General features: G+C 40.5%; 1 protein-coding gene across 2 annotated transcripts in view; it reads left to right on the forward strand.

Annotated features, from left to right (window-relative positions):
• Positions 1–17,539: 17,539 nt before the first annotated feature.
• Positions 17,540–20,837, forward strand: part of LOC137273394 (histone-lysine N-methyltransferase EHMT2-like) — a 68,895-nt gene continuing 65,597 nt past the window's right edge. Inside the window, exon 1 of one of the 2 annotated variants that reach the window (XM_067806044.1) lies at positions 17,540–17,800. In XM_067806044.1, the coding sequence (XP_067662145.1) occupies positions 17,792–17,800 (9 nt within the window). In that variant the 5' untranslated portion in view covers positions 17,540–17,791. Of the gene's footprint in view, positions 17,801–18,917; positions 18,961–20,837 lie in introns of those variants that run through there. The other variant, XM_067806043.1, reaches the window with a different exon arrangement.

Raw genomic sequence — 20,837 nt, forward strand, 5'->3', positions numbered from 1 at the left:
CGCCTTTTTGTGGCAAGCATGGGTTGCTGAAGGCCTATTCCACCCCGGGGCCTTCACAGGTCGGCTATATTGAAAGTATTGCAAAATATTATGTATATGTGCAGATACCATTTATCATGGCAGTCTGCCCGTGTCTCAAAACACGGCCTTCAAAACATCAGCGAAATGGGAACAGACCACTAGTAGCTGTTTTGCTTTGAATCTAGCGTACTTATTGGGATATATAAACCAATAACATTACCAAATCCACAATACTAAGTTTGTATCTAACACTCTGATAAACCTACAAGCTATGGCCAAGTAAAATAAACTTGATACGTATTCCTTCCAATAAACGAATACTAGTATTCGTTTGAGTGACCAGACCCAAGCAGTAAACAGTTCATTTGGGGGAGAGCTAAGCCAGTGGTGCACAATGTGGACGTCGACACCATCAACGCGGATAGCAATGGATATGGACTTACGTCGGTGACAGCGACGTGACTAAGAGTGCTCCCTGCAGATGAAAGTCGGTTTAGGCTGGCAGATTTCGTGTTTTTCGATAACAACCACAGCAGCCTAGAAGAGTCAGGACAAGAGCAGGACAATGCAACGCGTTACAGAATTGTTCAAAAACACCTGCTCAAAGTTAATGTCAACCTATAGCCTTGGCCAACCCGTTCTCCAGACATGAACCCAATGACCCCAGAATTGCTCAAATGCATGACCAGCATTACAATTAATTTTCAGCAAATTACTGGAAAATGATTTCTGATTGTAAAACATTTACATTTATCACACTGTGCATACTTCTCCATAAATAGCATTATCACTCCACCTACCTCGAGCCATAAATTATGGACGAACCCTTATTTCGATGCTCATTCTTACATTATCAAGCTTTCGATGAGGTTTCTTACATCGTTATGAAACTAGCTTTTCGCTTGATAACGATGTAACAGTCTACATCGAAACGTCGCTATATGCGATACACAAAAGTAGGTGAGTGAGTTAAGTTTTACGCCACACTCAGCAATATTCCAGCTATATAGCTGGTCTGTAAAAAATAAAGTCTGGACCAGACAATCCAGTGATCAACAGTGGGAACATCTATGTACGTAGCTGGGCTACTGTGACACGTGTCAACCAAGTCAGCGAGCCTGACCACTCGATTCTGTTCGTCACCTCTTACGGCAAACATGGGTTTGCTGAAGACCCGTACCAACCCTGATCGTCACAGGTCCAATAAACAAGAACCTTCATAACGTTGCTTCATCTTTGTCAAATACAGTGCCTGTGTCTACAAGACGGTGTTCATGTCATACGCAAATTGTGAGTTCATCGACAGAGGAAATCATTTAATATTTTGGAAATTAAGATGTTTATAATTTATTGACGGCACAATCTGACAAATATATTATGTACAAGAAAATGCATTGTGTTACTATCGTTCGTCATGGGACCGAGGAAAGATGGTCCTTGTTGGCATTCAGCATAAATGGGTACAAGGTCTGGTCGGCTCGGAGTCAGTATAATGTGTCTGAGTCGGGTATTCATGCTTCACTCCGCCATCGTATCGCAGTCAGCTAGTTCTATAAAACTAGCTTCAGTCCGGGCTAGTACAAGCAGTCACACATACACACGCATTCATGCCGTTATATAAGCGAAATATTTAGGTATGACGTTAAACCCCACTTCACTTGGCAACTACTTCTCATGGGTGTTAAACATAGGCACCCATACTTTCTGACAGAACTGCATACATCCCCATCTGGACTGTTGCTCCCTTGCATTGATCATTGTCGGTTTAGGCGATATAAACGTTAAAACTGATGCTGATCCCTACATTCTAACCGGCCACTTTCCCTAAACAAGGGTATATGTGTACAACGTGAGGTAAATTGTAGCTTGTCTTTAATACTGTTTATGTTACAGCGCGAACGTCTTTGTCTCGATCATCGACAAGGGACATAACTCTTTGCTACACAATACAACGAAGTGGACGCCGAGCCAACCGTCACCAAAGAAACGGACAGAAAACGAATTCTGGAAAACGCATTGACCGCCACACGTGAAAGTCATTCCATATCTGCCGACTTCCAATACACATGTGTTCAACATGTTTGACTTCATAAAATGGTCTGTCTTGAGCTCAAACACATACCACCTTCCCAATCAGCAGCATAGCTGCCATTTTTAAAGAAATGCTATGCTTTTTGCGATGAACTTTGAGCATGCCCTCAATACTATCTAAATATAAAGCATTAATTGTAACCTGTCAGGCTTACACGAAGACAATGGCTTAATTGCCACGCGTCTGTCAATGAACTGATCGTAATGATTTGAACAGGGCAGTTAATACACACCTTTACATAAAGACCAGCTCGACTCTAAGAGGGCGACCTCCCGTGTATTCTACAAAACACGATTGGAAAGAAAAACGAAGAATCGCCAAACAGGAAAAACAGTCTCTAAAGGTGAAGAGAATTGGAATTTAAAAGCCCGCACCAATGAAGCGGTCATTTATCGACAATATGGGGCTGGATGTGTCAGATGACGCTCGGACAGGAATTTGTTGAGTATGTTTATGACGCCTTTCGTCTTAGAAGCGAGTCGTGCGCACCACTATTTCACCCATTTACTGTAAGGAAGATTGTCTATTATTTTCATAATTTTTTTAGGCAGCCAAAGGAATCTAAATTGCCCCGATGAATCTCAACTTGAGTCGAGATTCTTCATGTTATGGTTCAGGGTGTGGGAGACATGGGCACAATGTGTGAAGACCATTTCTAGTGACCCCCGTGGTGATATTGCTGATATAATGTTTAAATCGGCGTAAAACCATGCTTGTTCTCCCGAGCAGACATATATTAATTTCCAATGCATCATTGCGTATGTGCGTTGAACGTTCTGTCTGTACTATTTGTCTCCCCAACATGACAGGGTCACTTATCTTATAACGCGATGGGGTATTGCTGACTGTCGATTGTTGTGGCGTAATGCTGCAGAATGGCAACAGTCTTACCCACGTCTCCGGTTAGTCTGTCTCGCGATCCCTGAACCACGTTATTTTCCTACTGACAATTAAGCCCTCCCTGCAATGCTATTTTTAAAGCCCTAAATGAACTAAGTCACAGATATCTTCAGGCTCATTTTCAACTTCAAATGAATTTTTGTGTCATCAAAATTATATATTTTCACATACTAAGCGTCAAACAAGTCTCCAGTTAACCCTACATCGCTGCAGTCATCCCAATGCAAGTCTGCAATCAACCCTTAATTCACTTCTACAGTCAAGCCTATATACGTCATTAAAAGATACACAGTTACTAATTTGGAGCGGAATGTTGCATGAAATTCCTTCCCCTCGCATGAAACATTTCAGCTTTCCTTGAATCCCTCACCCAAATTCAACTTCTTGCGGACACTATGTTTACCCTGGTTAAACTGTAGCACGGCCATATTTCTGCTTTTCAGTTGCATAGAGCATCAACCACCACTTGGATCTTACTCCGTGCAAAGTTACAGAACCATTGTTCACAAACACACAGTAAACGTGCTCAGTAAGAGTATTATTCTGTTACACTACATTAATATGCACCACTGAGCAGCGTGAGAGACTGTGACTCGGCCACAGAACTTCTACTGCATGCCCATGTAGCCCTAATGTCGCCATTAGTGCACAGACAAAGTGAGGACCGAGGCAGTACGTTGAATCTCAATGGGTAGCATGCAGGGTTTACATGACGACATACTTCAAGTTTATCTCATTTTCAATGTTTCATTTTATCGAGGTCAATGGCAATATGCAATCTGCACTTTTTCGACATCCGTATATGTTGCACAACGAGCAAAGGACTGTGGGTAATACATGCCAAGGCTCTTCCAGCATTTGTTATACCTCCCCCCGAGTTCACATGTCCGGCAAGCACTAATGATCGCGACTTCTATGTACAGCTTTCCAATTGAGAAGCTACATTTACAATTTCCTTGGAAGAATGAAACTCGCCAAACGTAATTTTCCACAGTTGCTCCCATCAACATGAAATGAATGTCATTAAAGTATGGTTTGAATATGTGATTTGATCATACGTCGTGATATGTTTGTATAAATTATGGTGAAGGCGTAAATGTATCATTGGGGGTGGGAGAATGTGGGTGTATCTGCAGCTGTGTGTCCTGCCAGCACAGATACTGTACGTTAGCATAGTAGGAGTACTAAGTAGGTCAGGGCTGCACAGTTGGGCAGATGGCCCGCGGGAGAGTCTGTTGAATCAGTTCTCGATACACACACGACTGTTACACCTGAGAAGTAACCTGACACGATATAAATCGCCAAAAGAGTCCTCCCATGCTTGCTCAACTAGTTCGATTTTAGCATGCATTGTTATCAAATAATTGTTAAATGATTCTGCATTGAATCTAAAAATTAATGCGGGGTTGGATTTCTGTATGCTGGGTAGTAGCTGGGCCTGTGATAAGACTGCGAGCTCCGTCAAGTGAATAGTGATATCGCCTGGTAACTGAAACACAAGATGTCTTCCTGTATCTTGAATCCACAGCAGGTCGTTATGACACGTTGAACTGCATCATTACCCCATATCCCGTTAGAAGCTGGACCACGTCAGAAGTCGTGTAAAATGGGGACTGGGTGCGTATCGTACCGGATTCTGGAGATCATTGCCGATTCCATTCCACACTGGCTTATGTGCGCACCGTTTGGAGTCTGTAGTACCTGTTAAATTCCTTAACATTCCTTAGGTCAATGCGTGTAGACATCATGCCTTTCTGTACGTATGGCACTGTAGATGTTAGTATCTGTTTTTCTGATCCCTATATAAATCAATATATACATCATATTACAAAAAACATTGCTGTGTTAAAATTATATGCGAACTGGCAAGTAATGGCAAGTTAGACGTCTCAATGTTAGGATATTAATAGTTTGGATTTCTAGACACATTTGGTTTTATAAACGTATGTATCATGTGCCACAAGGTAAATATATTGCAAAGATTCCTTTTTCAATATAATCACATGTAATCTCGCCTAATATCAAACTGCAATCCATTCTGTGCAAGACAGCCGAAATTGGAAAGGTTGAGGTTTTCAGACTTTTAACTACTGTGCTTGAAAAGTGTCGTTGACTGTAGCTCACGGACGTTGTAATCGACGTACTGGTGTTTTCAAATTGTTTAACTTTACGCCGCACTTAGCAGTATTCCAACTATATGGTGGCGGTCTGTAATTAATCGAGTGTGAACAAGACAGTCCAGTGATCAACAGCATGAGCATCGATCTCCGCAATTGAGATACGATGACAACCAAGTCATTGAGTCTGACCACCCGATCCTGTTAGTCGCCTCTTAAAACAAGCATGATCGAGTTACTGACGCTAGACCTATATTCTACCTCGGGTCTCAAATTAAACAGGTACATAATGTATGCGTTTTCACATTAGCCACATGATATGCACGCTAAATCAGTTAATGAGATGTCCACCACCTGGTGATTCGAGAGCAGGAAAAATCTTGAACATGTGTACACATCGATCCATAAAGCAGCAAAGAAGGCTCTGAATTTTGTAAAGTAGTTAAAACAACATAAAAATAAATAGAACAACGGTAAGGAAATCTGAAATATACAAAGGAGTGAGTGAGTGAGTTTAGTTTTACGCCACACTCAGCAATATTCCACCTATATGGCGGCGGTCTGTAAATAATCGAGTCTGGACCAGACAATCCAGTGATGAACGACATGAGCATCGATCTGCGCAATTGGAAACCGATGACTTGTGTCAACCAAGTCAGAAAGCCTGACCACCCGATCCCGTTAGCCGCCTCTTACGACAAGCATAGTCGCCTTTTATGGCAAGCATGGGTTGCTGAAGGCCTATTCTACCCCTGACCTTCACGGGTAGTGAAAAAAGAGAATGAAACGGAAACTTTGAACCCACAAGACAGTTCAGCTACCACCTCGGGTGTGAAAAATATTTCGAAGTCCATATTCTACGAAAATGGAGTGCTTTTACTGAACTTTGGAGTGCCACCCAGAGACTAGACGCTGTGAGAATACCAGTCGTCCATGTAACTTGTGTGTAGACTAACAAGTGTCTTAAATGAATGTATTTTACTGGTGAAACACTTCATAATAAATAAAAATAGAATATGAAGAAAAGGAGCCCTGAAAACCTGTTTATTTTCCTGAAAGTGGAAATCTATAAAGACACATGTTCCATAGTTGTGGCTTTTTGAATATAGTTGTTTCAGGATCTGTATGCCAGACTGAGTGGTGCGTTATTGGTGACAATTACAAGACTGGTTTGTTTATATGGCTGCGATCGCGATCTACGTCTTTGCGTCTGAGATGCTAATGCTCTACCTGTCTGTCTGTCCGTCCGTCCGTCCGTCCGTCCGTCCGTCTGTCTGTCTGTCTGTCTGCACGTATGATGCAGGTCCCATGGTCAACTGTTCAATCTTTCTAACTGTGTTTTGCATTTAACATCTAAGTGGCTTCAGGCTAAGACCAAGTGTTGCTTAACTGCTCAGACATCTGAATGAAGTGACGATCGATAGGTACCATGCAATGATATAATCAACGTGACTTCTGTGTGGTACAAATCAAATCCGCGACATGGGCAGCCTGCGCCATCAGCGTGTCCTATTATTAACATACGCATTCATGGTATCAACTAACCCAGTCCATCTAGCTACAGTCACCTCGAATCATCAGAAACATACAAGAGTCTTCCTTCGTGTGTGATAATATATCATATTGACTATATGTTATAGCAGTGTTTGAAATAGGGTCTGGCCGGCGGCCCGCTGCTTGTTAGTTACATGGCGGGCTTACAACTTTACTTTATAGCTAGCCCTTTGAGTCAATACATTTTCTAAGGGTATACATTTGACCATGTCAATCACTACGGGGTATATTTCCTAAATAATTTACAAATGTGATAGCTTGTGATGTCTGTTTAGTTCGTGATCATTCAAACCGTAACAATTTTATCTAACACTTTATAAATGTGCTTGGTCTGGTGAATGCGTTCGGCTAATGAACAGTGTTGGTCTTTTCTGATAACATGTAACATTTACACATCAGTTTATTTACTGCATTATTTCAACACCTTATCTCAGTTTCCTGTGTTAAATACAAGGCAGGCTACATGTTGACAGGGCCGGCAACATTTTCAGTTATCAGCCCTGTGGACTTGCTGGGTATATTAGGAGTTTCATACACTGGCTATAGTGCAATGTAGATGTCTACGCAATATTGTACCATAGATGACTCATGTAAACCTGTTCAACAGATGCCCTGTGTACTCGTACAACAGCTGCCCTATGTAAATGGCTGACTACATGTAAGTCACGTACACGTAGAAGAACAACGTAAGTGCATGGCGGGAGTGGATGGGTTCAGGATAGGTGAGTGAGTGAGATGAGTTTTATGCCGCACTCAGCAATATTCCAACTATATGGCGACGGTCTCCAAATAGTCTGGACTACACAACTCAGTGATCAGCATGAGCGTTGCTCTGCGCAATTTGGAACCGACGACAAGTGTAGTCGCCTTTTATAGCAAGCATGCGTTGTTTACTTCAAAGACCTATTCAACAGCGGACCTTCAAACGTCTGCAGAATAAGAACAAGTGATCAACTCGCATCACATATGGGCGTAGTCTGTCACACTGACCCTGAAACATACATACAGAAGACATCCCATGCAGGTCTGGAATATTTAGGGTTTCAGGAAATCTAGATATGCTTAATTTAGTTCTATGGCAAGACAGGGAGGGCTTGACTGTTTGGGGAAGTAATGTGGTTCGGGGACTGTGAGACTGGCTACGATTTTTGGACGAAGGAGACATACACGGTTCATACTTGTAATCAGTCTGTAAAGGTGGTCTGTGCACAACAGGGTGAATTTTCTTCTAATTACACACATTACGTGTAATACATACGCAATAAGACCAGAGGCTGCAGAGAACAATGGACGTTATAAGCGAGCACATGATGAATGTGAATTTATACGTTCAGTGCGTGAAGTTAGTCAGGAACTGTTAGACAGACTTCAGTATCTGTGAATAGCAGCAAAGAAATGCATCTCTGGGTTGGACTGCTGACCATATGCTAAGATTACACATGATCTGTGATAGAACACATTTCAGTCTTCGAAGTCTCGCTGAAGAAAAAGATATATAGCCTATATGTACATGTACTATTGCTGAGTGGAGCGTCATACAAAAGAAGGAATCTGCCGACTTCAAAACATGACTAAGAATCAACATAAAAATGAAATTCGCTGGTTCGTGTAAATAAGAAGTAATGTATCTAGTCTGAACAAATGAACAAATGCCCTTCCTATACATGTGGTGTTGATTGATATTGGTTAACTTCCGTGTCAGATAGAAACAATAACCTTGTAGTGCGGGGATGACGTCATTGTCACATGACTTGAGGTCTATTGATGGGCAGCGAGGAAGGCTGTTCGCACAGCAAGCCGCCATTGCTAATCACGGCACAGCCACATTCGCCTTGATGCTTTACTATATAACACAAACCGGTTACAGCCTGTGCGAGCCGGTACAAACCGCCCGTATAGCTTTCAAAACATTGTAATGTAATCAACGAAGACCCCAGACTTTGTAATATCAGTAGAACGCAGTGTGCATGATTTCTGCTTGAACGTGTAGCAAGCCAGATTACAGTGTAGTTTTACTTACTGCTGACATATTCTTGTATTCCATCAACTATCGTCTGCATGTGCAGACTACTAGAAAATGTTGCCCAAAATAATCAGGTAACGCGGAATATTGGCCAAAAACTGCTCATGTACTAAGAAGAAACTACATCGCTTGAAAATGTATACGGTATGGTTTTTTTTCAAGTGTGCACTGCATGTGTGCCTATGCCATACGTAGGGTTGCTACAGAAACCCATTATTTGAATGTTCTCGACACAAATATGTTGAAGCAGCCTGTGTTGCTGCAGTGTCAGTCGAGGAGGAAGCCTCTCTCTGCATCCTTGGGTGGGTTATGTATGCAGTGCAGTCAAGTGACGTCATTGCGGCCAGTAGGCCCATGAGTCAAGGATATACCTTGTTTCCGAAAGGACAACGCTGTTCTACTTGAAAAATTAAGCATGAAATTTGTCTGTAGATTTATAGCAGACATGCATTCAAACATGGGTTTATGTCTTTAAGTCAAAGTAGTATATGCCAATAAGCTGAAGGAAACTGAAGTTTTCTGTTTCTTTTGTGTTTTTTTGTTGATTTTTTTTTAGGTGTCCGCTGTGGTAATCGCATTGAGGATCACATTTAGCACAATCAACCTCTCTCACGTGGCGGACCGATAGGTATGAGGATGATGATATAGGGCTATAGACTAATGGTTAGTATCTGAATATGTGTCATTTGGATAGTAACATACTGAAAAGGAGCCCCAGAGAGACCAGAGATTCTGAACTTGAGGAAATATAGACTTGCTTGATTTAACTGTAGCATGTTGCAGGGAGGGCTTGGAAATTAGACAGATTAGTGAAGGGACAGTGCTGACCTAACGTCAAAGTTCATTCACTGATCCCACAGTTAAGGATGATGTTTAGTCAGAGACCATATAATAGATCTATTATATTGGTTTAGTGGGGAGTTATACAGTTATACAGACAGTCGTCTGCAGCACCCGTGTATGGTGTGGCTGCCTGAGCAGACGGCGGATCCAGCAAATGACATGCACATATAGAGATTACTTCCTTCCATGTGGGAAAGAATTGTTAATGCGTTATTTATAAGCGGATTACACACAAGGAAAATGAATTGTTTAAGTACGTGTGAAGTTGATATTTGTTATACAATTTCACAGCCAATGTCATGCTTTAATTACCATGTATCGATAAGTCAGTAAATACATATCAGGCATTATACTAATGTACTTTTATGTATATGACATTGTGCAATTATCTGATGACCGGTGGGTTTCATTCCCACATTATCGAATCACTCAACACATTCCCTTTTCTATATGTTCTATAGGTAGTCTGGTGGTTAAAGTGTCGCGCTGAAGACCCGGGTTTGATTCCCCACATGGACACAATGTGTGACGGCCATTTCTGGAGTAACCTGCCGTGACATTGCTGCTAAAGGCGGCATAAAACCCTTCTCACTCACTCCTCCATTCGCATACCACGTAGTGTAAGCCCTGAAGTTCACTAGGCTGAGTAAGAAAAATGAAATGTCTCTCGGGCATCGGCGCGTCACTTTTATTTGTGCACTTAACAATTTTGTATTGCCGTTTTAAAAGAGTAATTGTGACATGGCCACGTCCCAATCATCCATTTGTCCACTATGGGAATGAGTGTCTGTAAGAACGAGTATATACAGAATCTATTACTCATTATCACGTGATTTTCTTCCAAAGCTGTATTTCTGACAACCAAAATAAATAAATAAATAAATAAATAAATAAATAAATAAATAAATAAATAAATAAATAAATAAATAAATAAATAAAAATGTGTTACTCGCGCGTCACTCTTTTTCTATCAAAAATTGAAAAAAGTCCTACCGCCCTCGTCACTTTGAAAAAAAAAATGTGCCCGAGAAACATTTATTATTTTTTTAAGCAGCTTTAGGGAAGAAGAATTCGTTTGAAGATGAAGTTCACTGATTGGTCTGTTGATGTTTACATGACATATAACCTTTTGAGAATCTTTCTTCCTCACATACTGATCTACTGAGAGTAGAACATGACGAGATATACCCTGTATCTTACTTTGATCACATCCAGACACTGGTCAACTAAGGATATAAAATAAAGAGCTATACCTTGTATCTCACTATGATCCCATCTAGACACTGGTCAACTAAGGATATAAAATAAAGAGCTATACCTTGTATCTCACTATGATCCCATCTAGACACTGGTCAACTAAAGATATAAAATAAAGAGCTATACCTTGTATCTCACTATGATCCCATCTAGACAGTGGTCAACGAAGGATATGAAATAAAGAGCTATACCTTGTATCTCACTATAATCCCATCTAGACACTGGTCAACAAAAGATATAAAATAAAGAGCTATACCTTGTATCCCACTATGATCCCATCTAGACACTGGTCAACTAAGGATGTAAATGACGAAATACACCCTGTATCTCGCTATGATCACATCCAGACACTGGTCAACTACGGGTATAAAATGACGAGATATACCCCGTATCTCATGATGATCACATCTAGACACTGGTCAACTAAGGATATAAGATGACCAGATATATCCTGTATCTCACTATGGTCACATCCAGACTGGTCAACTAAGGATATAAAATGACGAGCTATACCATGTATCTCACTATGGTCACACCCAGACTGGTCAACTACGGATATAAAATGACGAGCTATACCATGTATCTCACTATGATCACATCCAGATACTAGTCAACCAAGGATAGAAAACGATTAGCAGATATGTACTGTATCTCACTATGATCACATCCGGATACTGATCAAACGATGAGACAAAATGAAGAGATAAAAAATATATCTCACAATGATCACATATTGACAGTAGTCAACTAAGAATATAAAATGACGTCATATCCTCTGTATCTCACAAAGATCACACCCAGACACTGGTCGACTAAGGATATAAAATGACCAGATATATTCTATATTTCACAATGATCACATCTAGACACTGGTCAACTAAGGATTTAAATGACGAAATACACCCTGTATCTCGCTATGGTCGCATCCAGACACTGGTCACGTAAGGAAAGAACGTTAGCAATATCACGGAGGGGGACACCTGAAATGGGCTCCAAACATTCTATCCATGTGAGGAATCGAAACCGTGTCTTCGGCGTGACGAGCGAACGCTTTAACTACTGGGCCTATCCAGCCTCTTCTTCTCTGCCAATAGATACTTCCCCTTGACGCTTCTAAAATACACACAAACGTGTGACGGTAATGACGTACAGTGTGGGGTTCAGTTACATAATGGTTCAGGCGGAAAGACATCCACGAGAATGATATCATCCCAACAGTTATCTGTCCCTTCATCTGTTCAACATTATTCGTGTGAGTGTTTGTGACGAAATCCCATTAGTGCCCATTCAGTGAACTGACATTTAACAGCAGTAACACCAGCCAGTGAAGATCCGGGTCAGAACTGCTTGTCGTAACGGGATCAGGTGGTCAGGCTCCCTGACTTGCTGATAAATCGTGAATCGATTCTTATTGTGTCAGTCAGTGGATTATGTGGTCAAGACTGGATTACTTGCAACCCGTCATCAAGTAGGTGGAATATCGATGGGAGCGGCGAACAAACAAGAAACAAAAACAAAGGCACCTTATATTGTTTCTCATAAACTCGCAAATGTAACGAAACATTTTCTTCTCTAATAGATGAAAGACAGTTGACTCCATCCTTGCATGAATCTGAGAATTAAAACACTAATCGAATTATTAACAGCAAGCTAAAGAGTTCTGTAAGAGTAGCGGTTCATTTTTCAGGAGATGAAGTAATCGTTTTAAGTTGCACGTTTATCATACCTATTTGGGTGGCAAAGATTTTCCCCTAAATTGTTTGAATGTGAACAAATGGATGTAACTCATTGTAACTCATGTTGCCATTTGTTTCCACAAATAAGTAATTTCTGTCTAAATGAAGAGAAGAAAAGCGTTTTGTTACTATCGTTTCACAACACCTATAGGCTGAAGTCCCAGCAAACAAATCTACAGTGATTTTCTTTTCCTATTTTAGATGAATTCGAATAACACATTTCTGACATGTTCATAATACTCAAGTCTTCATTTACCCACATTAGTGTTAGTTACGACCCCTGAATATCCGGGGTAGAATAGGCCTTCAGCAACCCATGCTTGTCATAAATAGCGACTATGTTTGTAGTAAGAGGCGACTAACGGGATCGGGTGGTCAGGCTCACTGACTTGTTTGACACATCATCGGTTCCCAAATGCGAAGATCAATGCCCATGCTGCTGATCACTGGATTGTCCGGTCCAGACTCCATTACTTACAGACCGCCACCATATAACTGGAATATTGCTGAGTGCCGTCTAAAGGTAAAGTCACTCACTCACTGGTTTCATCTACTGAGCAAACACATGTGATAGATAACCAAACTTTCGTCGATTGCTCTCTCGCTTCCCATGATTTCAGGGGACTTACCTCATTTTCCTCGCACGTAAAATACAATCTACTGTTGAAGGTGATAGTTTTCTATCGGTTGCAGATCGTAATACTTTCGTACGTTGTGCGTGTATAACTCTGAATGATTTTTCTGCTGACCAAAAAACAGGTTCCGATTTACACCTGATCATTCCTTCAACAAACAACCCATTTATTGCTTAGATGTATTGTTACCCGGGCTTAATGCTCAACAGACTGTTGGTTACAATCAAGCAGGCTGGGAAGATTTCAGAGAACGCGAAATGAATCTTGACGAAAAGTTATTTGAGCAGGGCTATGACACCCAGGGCCTCAGATGAAACTTCCAAACAATTTGTGATAGACATGCTGAGGGCATTTCCACGTTCGTCAAATCAGTGACAAAAATGGTCAGGTAAAGATCGCAGCTATAATTCAAGCGGGTCTTTTCCCAGGAGAACAGTTTTTTACTTGCTTTTGTATGTGTTTATCACAGCTGCATTCAACAGCGAGTCATCAAAGAAAATGTACTAAAATGTAATCCCAAATATAACACAAGTGCCTTCGTTGGTGTAAGATACGCCTAACCTTTGCCTGGTTTAATGGATGTTTGATAATCATTCCTTGACGTGTGGTTCTGACAAGGTCGAATTCACTTTACAGATGCTGCCTCTGAAAGCGGTTTCCTCTCATAACGGAACGGATTTTTTCCACTTATATTTGCTGTCTCTGACTAGCTGATTGTTTGTTGAAACTGTGCCTTATGAAAGTGTTAACCCATGGCTAGACTTGTGAGCGTGAATGAACAGCGTACACAGAATGAGGAATGGATTGTGTTCAAACATTTTCAGTTAGGTAATGCTTGCAAAACCGACGGAGATTTTACGTCTGATTCCTTCTTTCAGTGCGTTGTTACGGTACATGAAAAGAATTTGAACAAAACGGGTTCCAGCGGTTGAAATCTAACTATTGTCTACTTTGTCAAAGGTGCTCTTACAGTCCGCTTGCTTCAACTCGCCTTCTCACGTACGTAATATCCGGTTCAGACAGTCGCGCGCATCTTTACAACACGCACGTTCCGGGCCACGGTTATCCTTTAACGTTGGCCCTTATGGTGAATAGTCATGGTGTTGACGAATGAATGGCTGAAGGGAAATCAGTTCTACTGAGCTGAATGCAGTGTTTGTGTTTAGGGGGTTAGTTTTTGCTCAGTGTAAATGGTTATGAAGATGACATTCATGCATGTTTAAGCACTTCTCCGTGTGAAAGTTAGATATAATAATTGTCGACAAACGTATATACGTGAGCAAGGAAGTTCATACTGCCATCATCGTGATGTTAAGGCCGTTCAGATATTTTGTGTAAAATATTGTTTGGGCCAATCTTCGTCACTATTGTCACTCGTCATTTTTGAATGATTTACAACGCACAGTGACAGTTGCACTTGTCCATTTGTGAGGCACGTCATGCTTATATGATGGCACCTTCGCTTCGACATCAATTAGATTTGATCTGTTGAAAGTCTGCAAAATACATATCTTGGGGATCCATCCATTTTTCTAGGTAGCAACTGGTGTAATCTCTATCTTGTGTGAAAACGAATGTAACACGATACGTTATAACTTTAACCCACATATACAGAGATACATTCCACCGGTATGTCTCCATGTTGATTGGGATATAGCAATGCGGTAGCTTATAGCAGTCTGCCGCTTATTGATTTCAAAAGATTTTCTTTTACCCCTTTTCTCGCTGAATATGAACAATTAGTGTTAATCTGTAATAGAAATGGGGTTATGAAGCTTTAAATGGAAATACCACGGAACGTTCCAGATGTGGACGCAATAAGGTGGAAAGAGCCTGTGCATGTAGCAGTATTGATATGGGTATAGGTCGTTCTGAATTGACAAATACACAAGCATAACAGTCTTGGTAAATGTTTCGCGTTTTCATAAACAAATTTATGCGCATTAAGATATAATGTCAATATGATCCTACTGGGTCTTTTTCAGGTGAGTTTCAAACCAGCACTATGGTGGGTGTGGGCAGGGGTGGGTGAAAATAACATAAGAATTAGGGATCGTGCATAATTTATGGTTAGGGGTGGGTGGGGGTTGGGGAGCGTGATGATGATTTCAAGACGGGGAAGGGGAGTCTTCCATTTTGTTTCCGAGAGGTAGGGGGTCATCATTATGTATCAGTTTGTACTCGTGAACTTAGCGTGTGTGTGTGTGTGTATGTGTGTGTGTGTGTGCGCGTGTGGGTGGGCGGGTCAGCAAGTTTGTTCCTTAGAATATTAAACAACATGGTTCATGTGTTCCGTATTTCCGGTTCCTGACAGATATAATAGAAAACGTGCTTACTACCTGCGGTTTTTTAAATGTTTATTTATATTTTAATTATTATTTTTTTTCGGTTTGGTTGGAATTAAATATAGGTAAATTAGGTTATGTAGATTTACAGAATCACATAGTCTGTTCATAAAATTTCTGTGACTTTAGTACAGACTCAGGGATGTACATGCCTCCATCTAATAGCTGGAGTCCCAGGTGGAAGTCTGTACTGCGTTGTAAACAACCTCACAGTAACGACAACTTAAACATGTAATAATGAAATTGTGCACAGTTGGTCTTTGAGGCGTGGGCTTTTCCACAAGTTTTGAACTGGGTATCTAGAAACGGAATGTTCAATAACTGTGTACAGAAAGATAATACTTCTGGGTATATAAAGATAAGTATGATTTATACATTGATTTTGACCGTGAACTATATGACAGGACAGTTCAAAACAGAGATGTTTGTATATAATTTCTGAAGATACATTTGTCTTCTGTCTTTACACCGTCGACATGTTTTGTTTTGTTTCAAAGAGACAAGCCGGTTTATGTTTATGCTTCAAACCTATCACTGATTTTTATTATTTATTATTATTATTTATTATTTATTGATTTTATTAGTTGAATGTACTGTTAATCCGACAATTTGCTTTCCATCATGTGAATGAAGCGACGATTAAAGAAACGATTTCAGTATCCTTTCTATGATAACTTATCGTTCAGTTTAGCTTCAAGAATGGAAGGTCATGAGAAGGCCAGGGTATCATGTGTAGAGAAAGGGCTAGGCGACAAAGTAAGGGCTTGATGGCTTAGTAAGGGCTGTTTGCTTGTCTAACACTAAAGTCAGCAGTATACATCTACACCAAATTGAATACGTTACTGGAATACGATGGTATTCGTCAAGCAGTCTGACCACCCGGTGCAAATGGTCCCCTCTTAGCAACTGGAGTGTCCTCCTAAGAGGTGTGGCACGAAACTAACGCTTATATATTCCCTGAATATACATATTTTTATTGACAAATAAACTCATATAAATTGAAAATTAGACTCAGTGATCTGGGAGATTGACTGGTGAAATCCAAACTTGCTTCATTAAGGGAGAGAGCGAGTTTAGTTTTACGCCGCACTCTGCAATAATGCAATAGATTTATATATAAAGCGGTGGTCTGTATACAATGAAGTCTGGACCAGACAATCCAGTGATCAACAGTATGATCTGTGCAGTTGGGAACCGATGACATGTGTCAACCTAGTCCGTGAGCCTGACCACCCGATCCCGTTAGTCACTTCAAGCATAGTCGCCATTTGTGGCGGGGTTGCTGAAGACCATTTCTACATTTAGGGCTTTAGCGTTGCAGGAGTGACTTGGCTTTGGGCAAAATGATGGGGTTCACAGACTATGAGACGGAGTAAGTGAGTAACCTGTACTGTTCTGTATGGGTCGCGCGTTGTGAATACATCCAAAAATATAATAATGAAAAGATTGCAAGAGCAGGCACATGGTGTTTGTCTTGGACCCGAGAGAGCGAGGAGAACGAATAGATACATACTCAAGGTGATGGTTAGTGTATATTCACAGTTGTATTATGTTCATAAATCACAGTATAGTGAAGCTGAAGACCTCGTTCTCCGAACAGGTAACTAATACGTCCTTTCCTGTATACAGAAATGTACCCTGAACAAAGTCAAACTACAAAAACGCACCCGTATCCTAAACGACGGACGAGTCCATATTCTGCAACCGAAACCATATGTACTTGTTCCCGTTCAACTGATTGCAAGTGATATTGTGCATCGCGAAATATTCATGTGTGTGATCGTCTCTTATAAAACGCAAATAAATCTATTACAACTGTATGGCAGTTCCGATCAAGTTAACGAAGCAGTGCAAAATGGATTTGTATTAGAGTGCGTTTCTGTATCTTGATTTTGGCGAGGGTACCTTTCTGCATACAGATACGTACGTTGGGTACACATCTGCAGTACTCCTTGCCGACAACGACCCCTACAGCAATTATGAAACGTCCTGCTGAATATGGTGTCATAATGTATCACCAGTTCAGATACAGAGTCAAATAACGGATATTTAAAGAGCTTGTCTGAATGTCTCAGAATCTTTGATATGTAAGACGTTGTGAAATGTACTATGTCCCCGACGCTATTAATTGATACATATAGTGCCGTTGTTATCACACTAACAAGCGCACTGTACCCTCGATGCCCACGGCTACAAGGCTGGTGAACTGTCGCGGGTCCTCGCGACACCTTAGCATCTGGACAACCAGTAGTTGATCAAGAGTTATCAATGTGGAAGGTATGTAGAAATAAAGCAACATGAATTGATCAAAGATATTCGTCACTGTTCAGGGAGTACAAGCTGCCCAGCATCGACTAAAATGCGAGCAGTCGTGTTGTTATCAAACAGTGTCCGTCTCGCTCCGAGGAAAGTAGGTCACGGTGGTGCGGGGTTTGTAGCGGTCCGAGGTACCCTGTAGCAAGAACCATATACACCTTCACAGCCGACTCGGAGGTCGATAGTTAACCACGGTTTGCAGAGATGGGATTCTGTTGTCCGAGGTGTAAATAAAATCAGTTAGTGCTGTACACTTGAAACTGCATGGGTTCTTTATACCTCGATATCTATATTGTGAGAGCTATACAGTCACGTGCTCGATTTTCAGAGTTCTTCATGGACAACGACCTCTCCAACTAGTCTAAACTGTTCGTCGTGTTTTCGGAAATGGATCAGAATTTGAGACAATGAATTGTTAAAGAATAATAAACTTGTGAAAAGAATGAGTTGTTTTCGTTATATGTACCCGTGGCGGAAATTTCTACCGTTAATTCCTTGTGTCCGTATCTACATTTGGAATACTTCTCAGACTCTCACACTCTGTTACCACACGGAACTGTCTGTACATATGACGTACCTAATATAATGAAAACGTCATGTTACTTCTTTCAGATCCTTATGATTTATTAACATATTCAAGAATTCTGACTATATGGTGGGACAGAGTGCCATGTTTCATACAGAGATACGTTAAAGAAACCTTTGACACGCTTGTAGAAATAATGCTTTTATATTTAAGAATCAGTCGTGTTTTTTTTCTCAAAAGCCTCATAACACAAAGCATAAAATAATCAAAGATGTCAGTGCCTGTTGGTTTCTCTAATCATATTGGAATTAGGGTCTAATAATAATTCATTAACCGTTTCACGGATATATAAAAGACGATTTCAACATACATGTGTTTGGCCCGCATTTACTTTAGATGTCCTATATTCTTGACACATAAATCGTATATGTGCTAACTATTTTTATACTGTTTATTTGTTTGCATGCATACTGTACTTGTGTTCTTACTCATTTGATCCCAACAAGCGCGGGAAATTTGGGCGTACAGAAGAGTCTCTCTGCGCATGCGTTCACCTTTGTCTCTAATGGCGGCCTCCAGTGGGGAAAAGGAACAGGTACAAACTAACCAAATTTTATTCCAAAGTAACTGTATGACTAGCTTTTTGAGTGTAGCCGCGTTGAGTGCGTGACTGTATGCGGATCCTCCTCTACCCTTCTCTCCCAACATTCGGTATTTGTGTAGTTATTACCATTTGCTCACCTCAATGCGAGCGAGATTTTCCAAGCGGAAAGCGAAGAAGTAGCAGTCTCGCGTGTTCAGAGGGTTTGTCAACACAGCAAAAGGGTGACTCTCGTGTTTTGCGTACTGTCGCAAAATGGTGACTATATCCTCTATCTTGCCATTCAACTTCATGTACTTTGAACTACTTTTGGAGAGTGTCATAAAACTGCGTTTGCAAATAATCTGCAATATTGTTTTTGTTGACAAAAGTTGGCTTTGACCACCGACCAAGTTTCTTCCTTATGTTATTTGCCCCTTGTTACGAGTTGTCTATCAGGATATAAATATGGAATGTTGTGGTCTTTTGTTGACATGCGCCCTGAGTAGTCATGAAACTGTTGATTTCATGTTTTCTCGCTCGTTGGTCAGCAGGTGACCTGAGGTCATGTGTGGCTACAGGACAATGCCGTGGTGTAGAAATGAACATGACCTGACCTTCGGCAGATACACAAGGCCGTTCTTGATGCGTCAACGTTTTGTTTCTAACTCTAAGCCACACAGCAGTCATAAAATGCTAATTAATGGATGATACATATGCAGATATGTTCTACATAAGCCATAGAGTTCAATTTTACCATTTATGTCTCAGAAATGTGTGGATTCATAATGCATTATGTTATGCTCTTAATGGTCAAAATAGAATTTTTGTGTCAATGAAATATTTAGTGACTTCAGCCTGTTCAGTGGCATATTAGTGGCATCATACAGTAGTATGCTTTGTTTAGTATTGCTCGCCAAACATGCTGATGAAGACAGAATGACACATCGCAATTTTGTAGTGAGTGAGTTTAGGTTTATGTTGATCTTAGCAATATTCTAGCAATATCATGACGGGGGACACCAGAAATGGGCTTCACACATTGAACTGATGTCCAGAATCGAACCCTGGTCTTCACTGATTAGTGGACACTAACAATAGGCACACCCCACTGTCCCTGGCAGTACTTAAACCGTGATAGTAAATAGCATACTAGTGGAATGACATGTCTGTATTACATGGCAACTTTTGCATTACATTGTTGACTAAATACATTTTTTTAATGACCAAGTAAAAAACCAAATGGTCATTTAAAATGATCCTTTTCAAATGCCACCTGTCTATAACTTATAAGCTGTATGACTAGTGGGGTCTGGGAAATGAGACAATAGCAGTAACATGTTATCCATATTGAGACTTAAAAAAATATTGTTGTACTCAATTGAGATTGACTGTCGATCATATGGTACATGTCCTTAAATTAAAAGCTGTTCAGATGACGATTTGATGATTTTTTTTATTTCAGTGTGGCAGTGGTGAAATAAGAACACAAAATGTATTTTAGCTCTAGAAAAGTTCATAAGACATAAAATGTTTGGTTTGATTTTGATGTGTGTTTCGTTCCTGGTGTGACATGTCATGATTGTCATTATGTTGTCTTTTTCCCATATCTGTTCAAGAACCAAATCTTTCCATCAACATGCACAAGAGGAAAGCTTGAGATAAGATGCAACTATTCATAGTAATGTAAGCAGCTTACAGAGTGTTTCATTAATATCATGGCTCCCAATAAGGGCTATATCGGCGTATGTACAGATAAAAAATATGCACAACATGGTAGGAAAAAAATCCGAAAAATAGCAGATATCCACCACAGCAATGATGTATGGTCTTAGAATCAAATGCGGACATATTTATCTGAGAATGTACTGCTTAATTGTTTGTTGCCCTGT

The sequence above is a fragment of the Haliotis asinina genome, chromosome 2 (assembly GCF_037392515.1).
Source record: "Haliotis asinina isolate JCU_RB_2024 chromosome 2, JCU_Hal_asi_v2, whole genome shotgun sequence".
NCBI lineage: Eukaryota > Metazoa > Mollusca > Gastropoda > Lepetellida > Haliotidae > Haliotis > Haliotis asinina.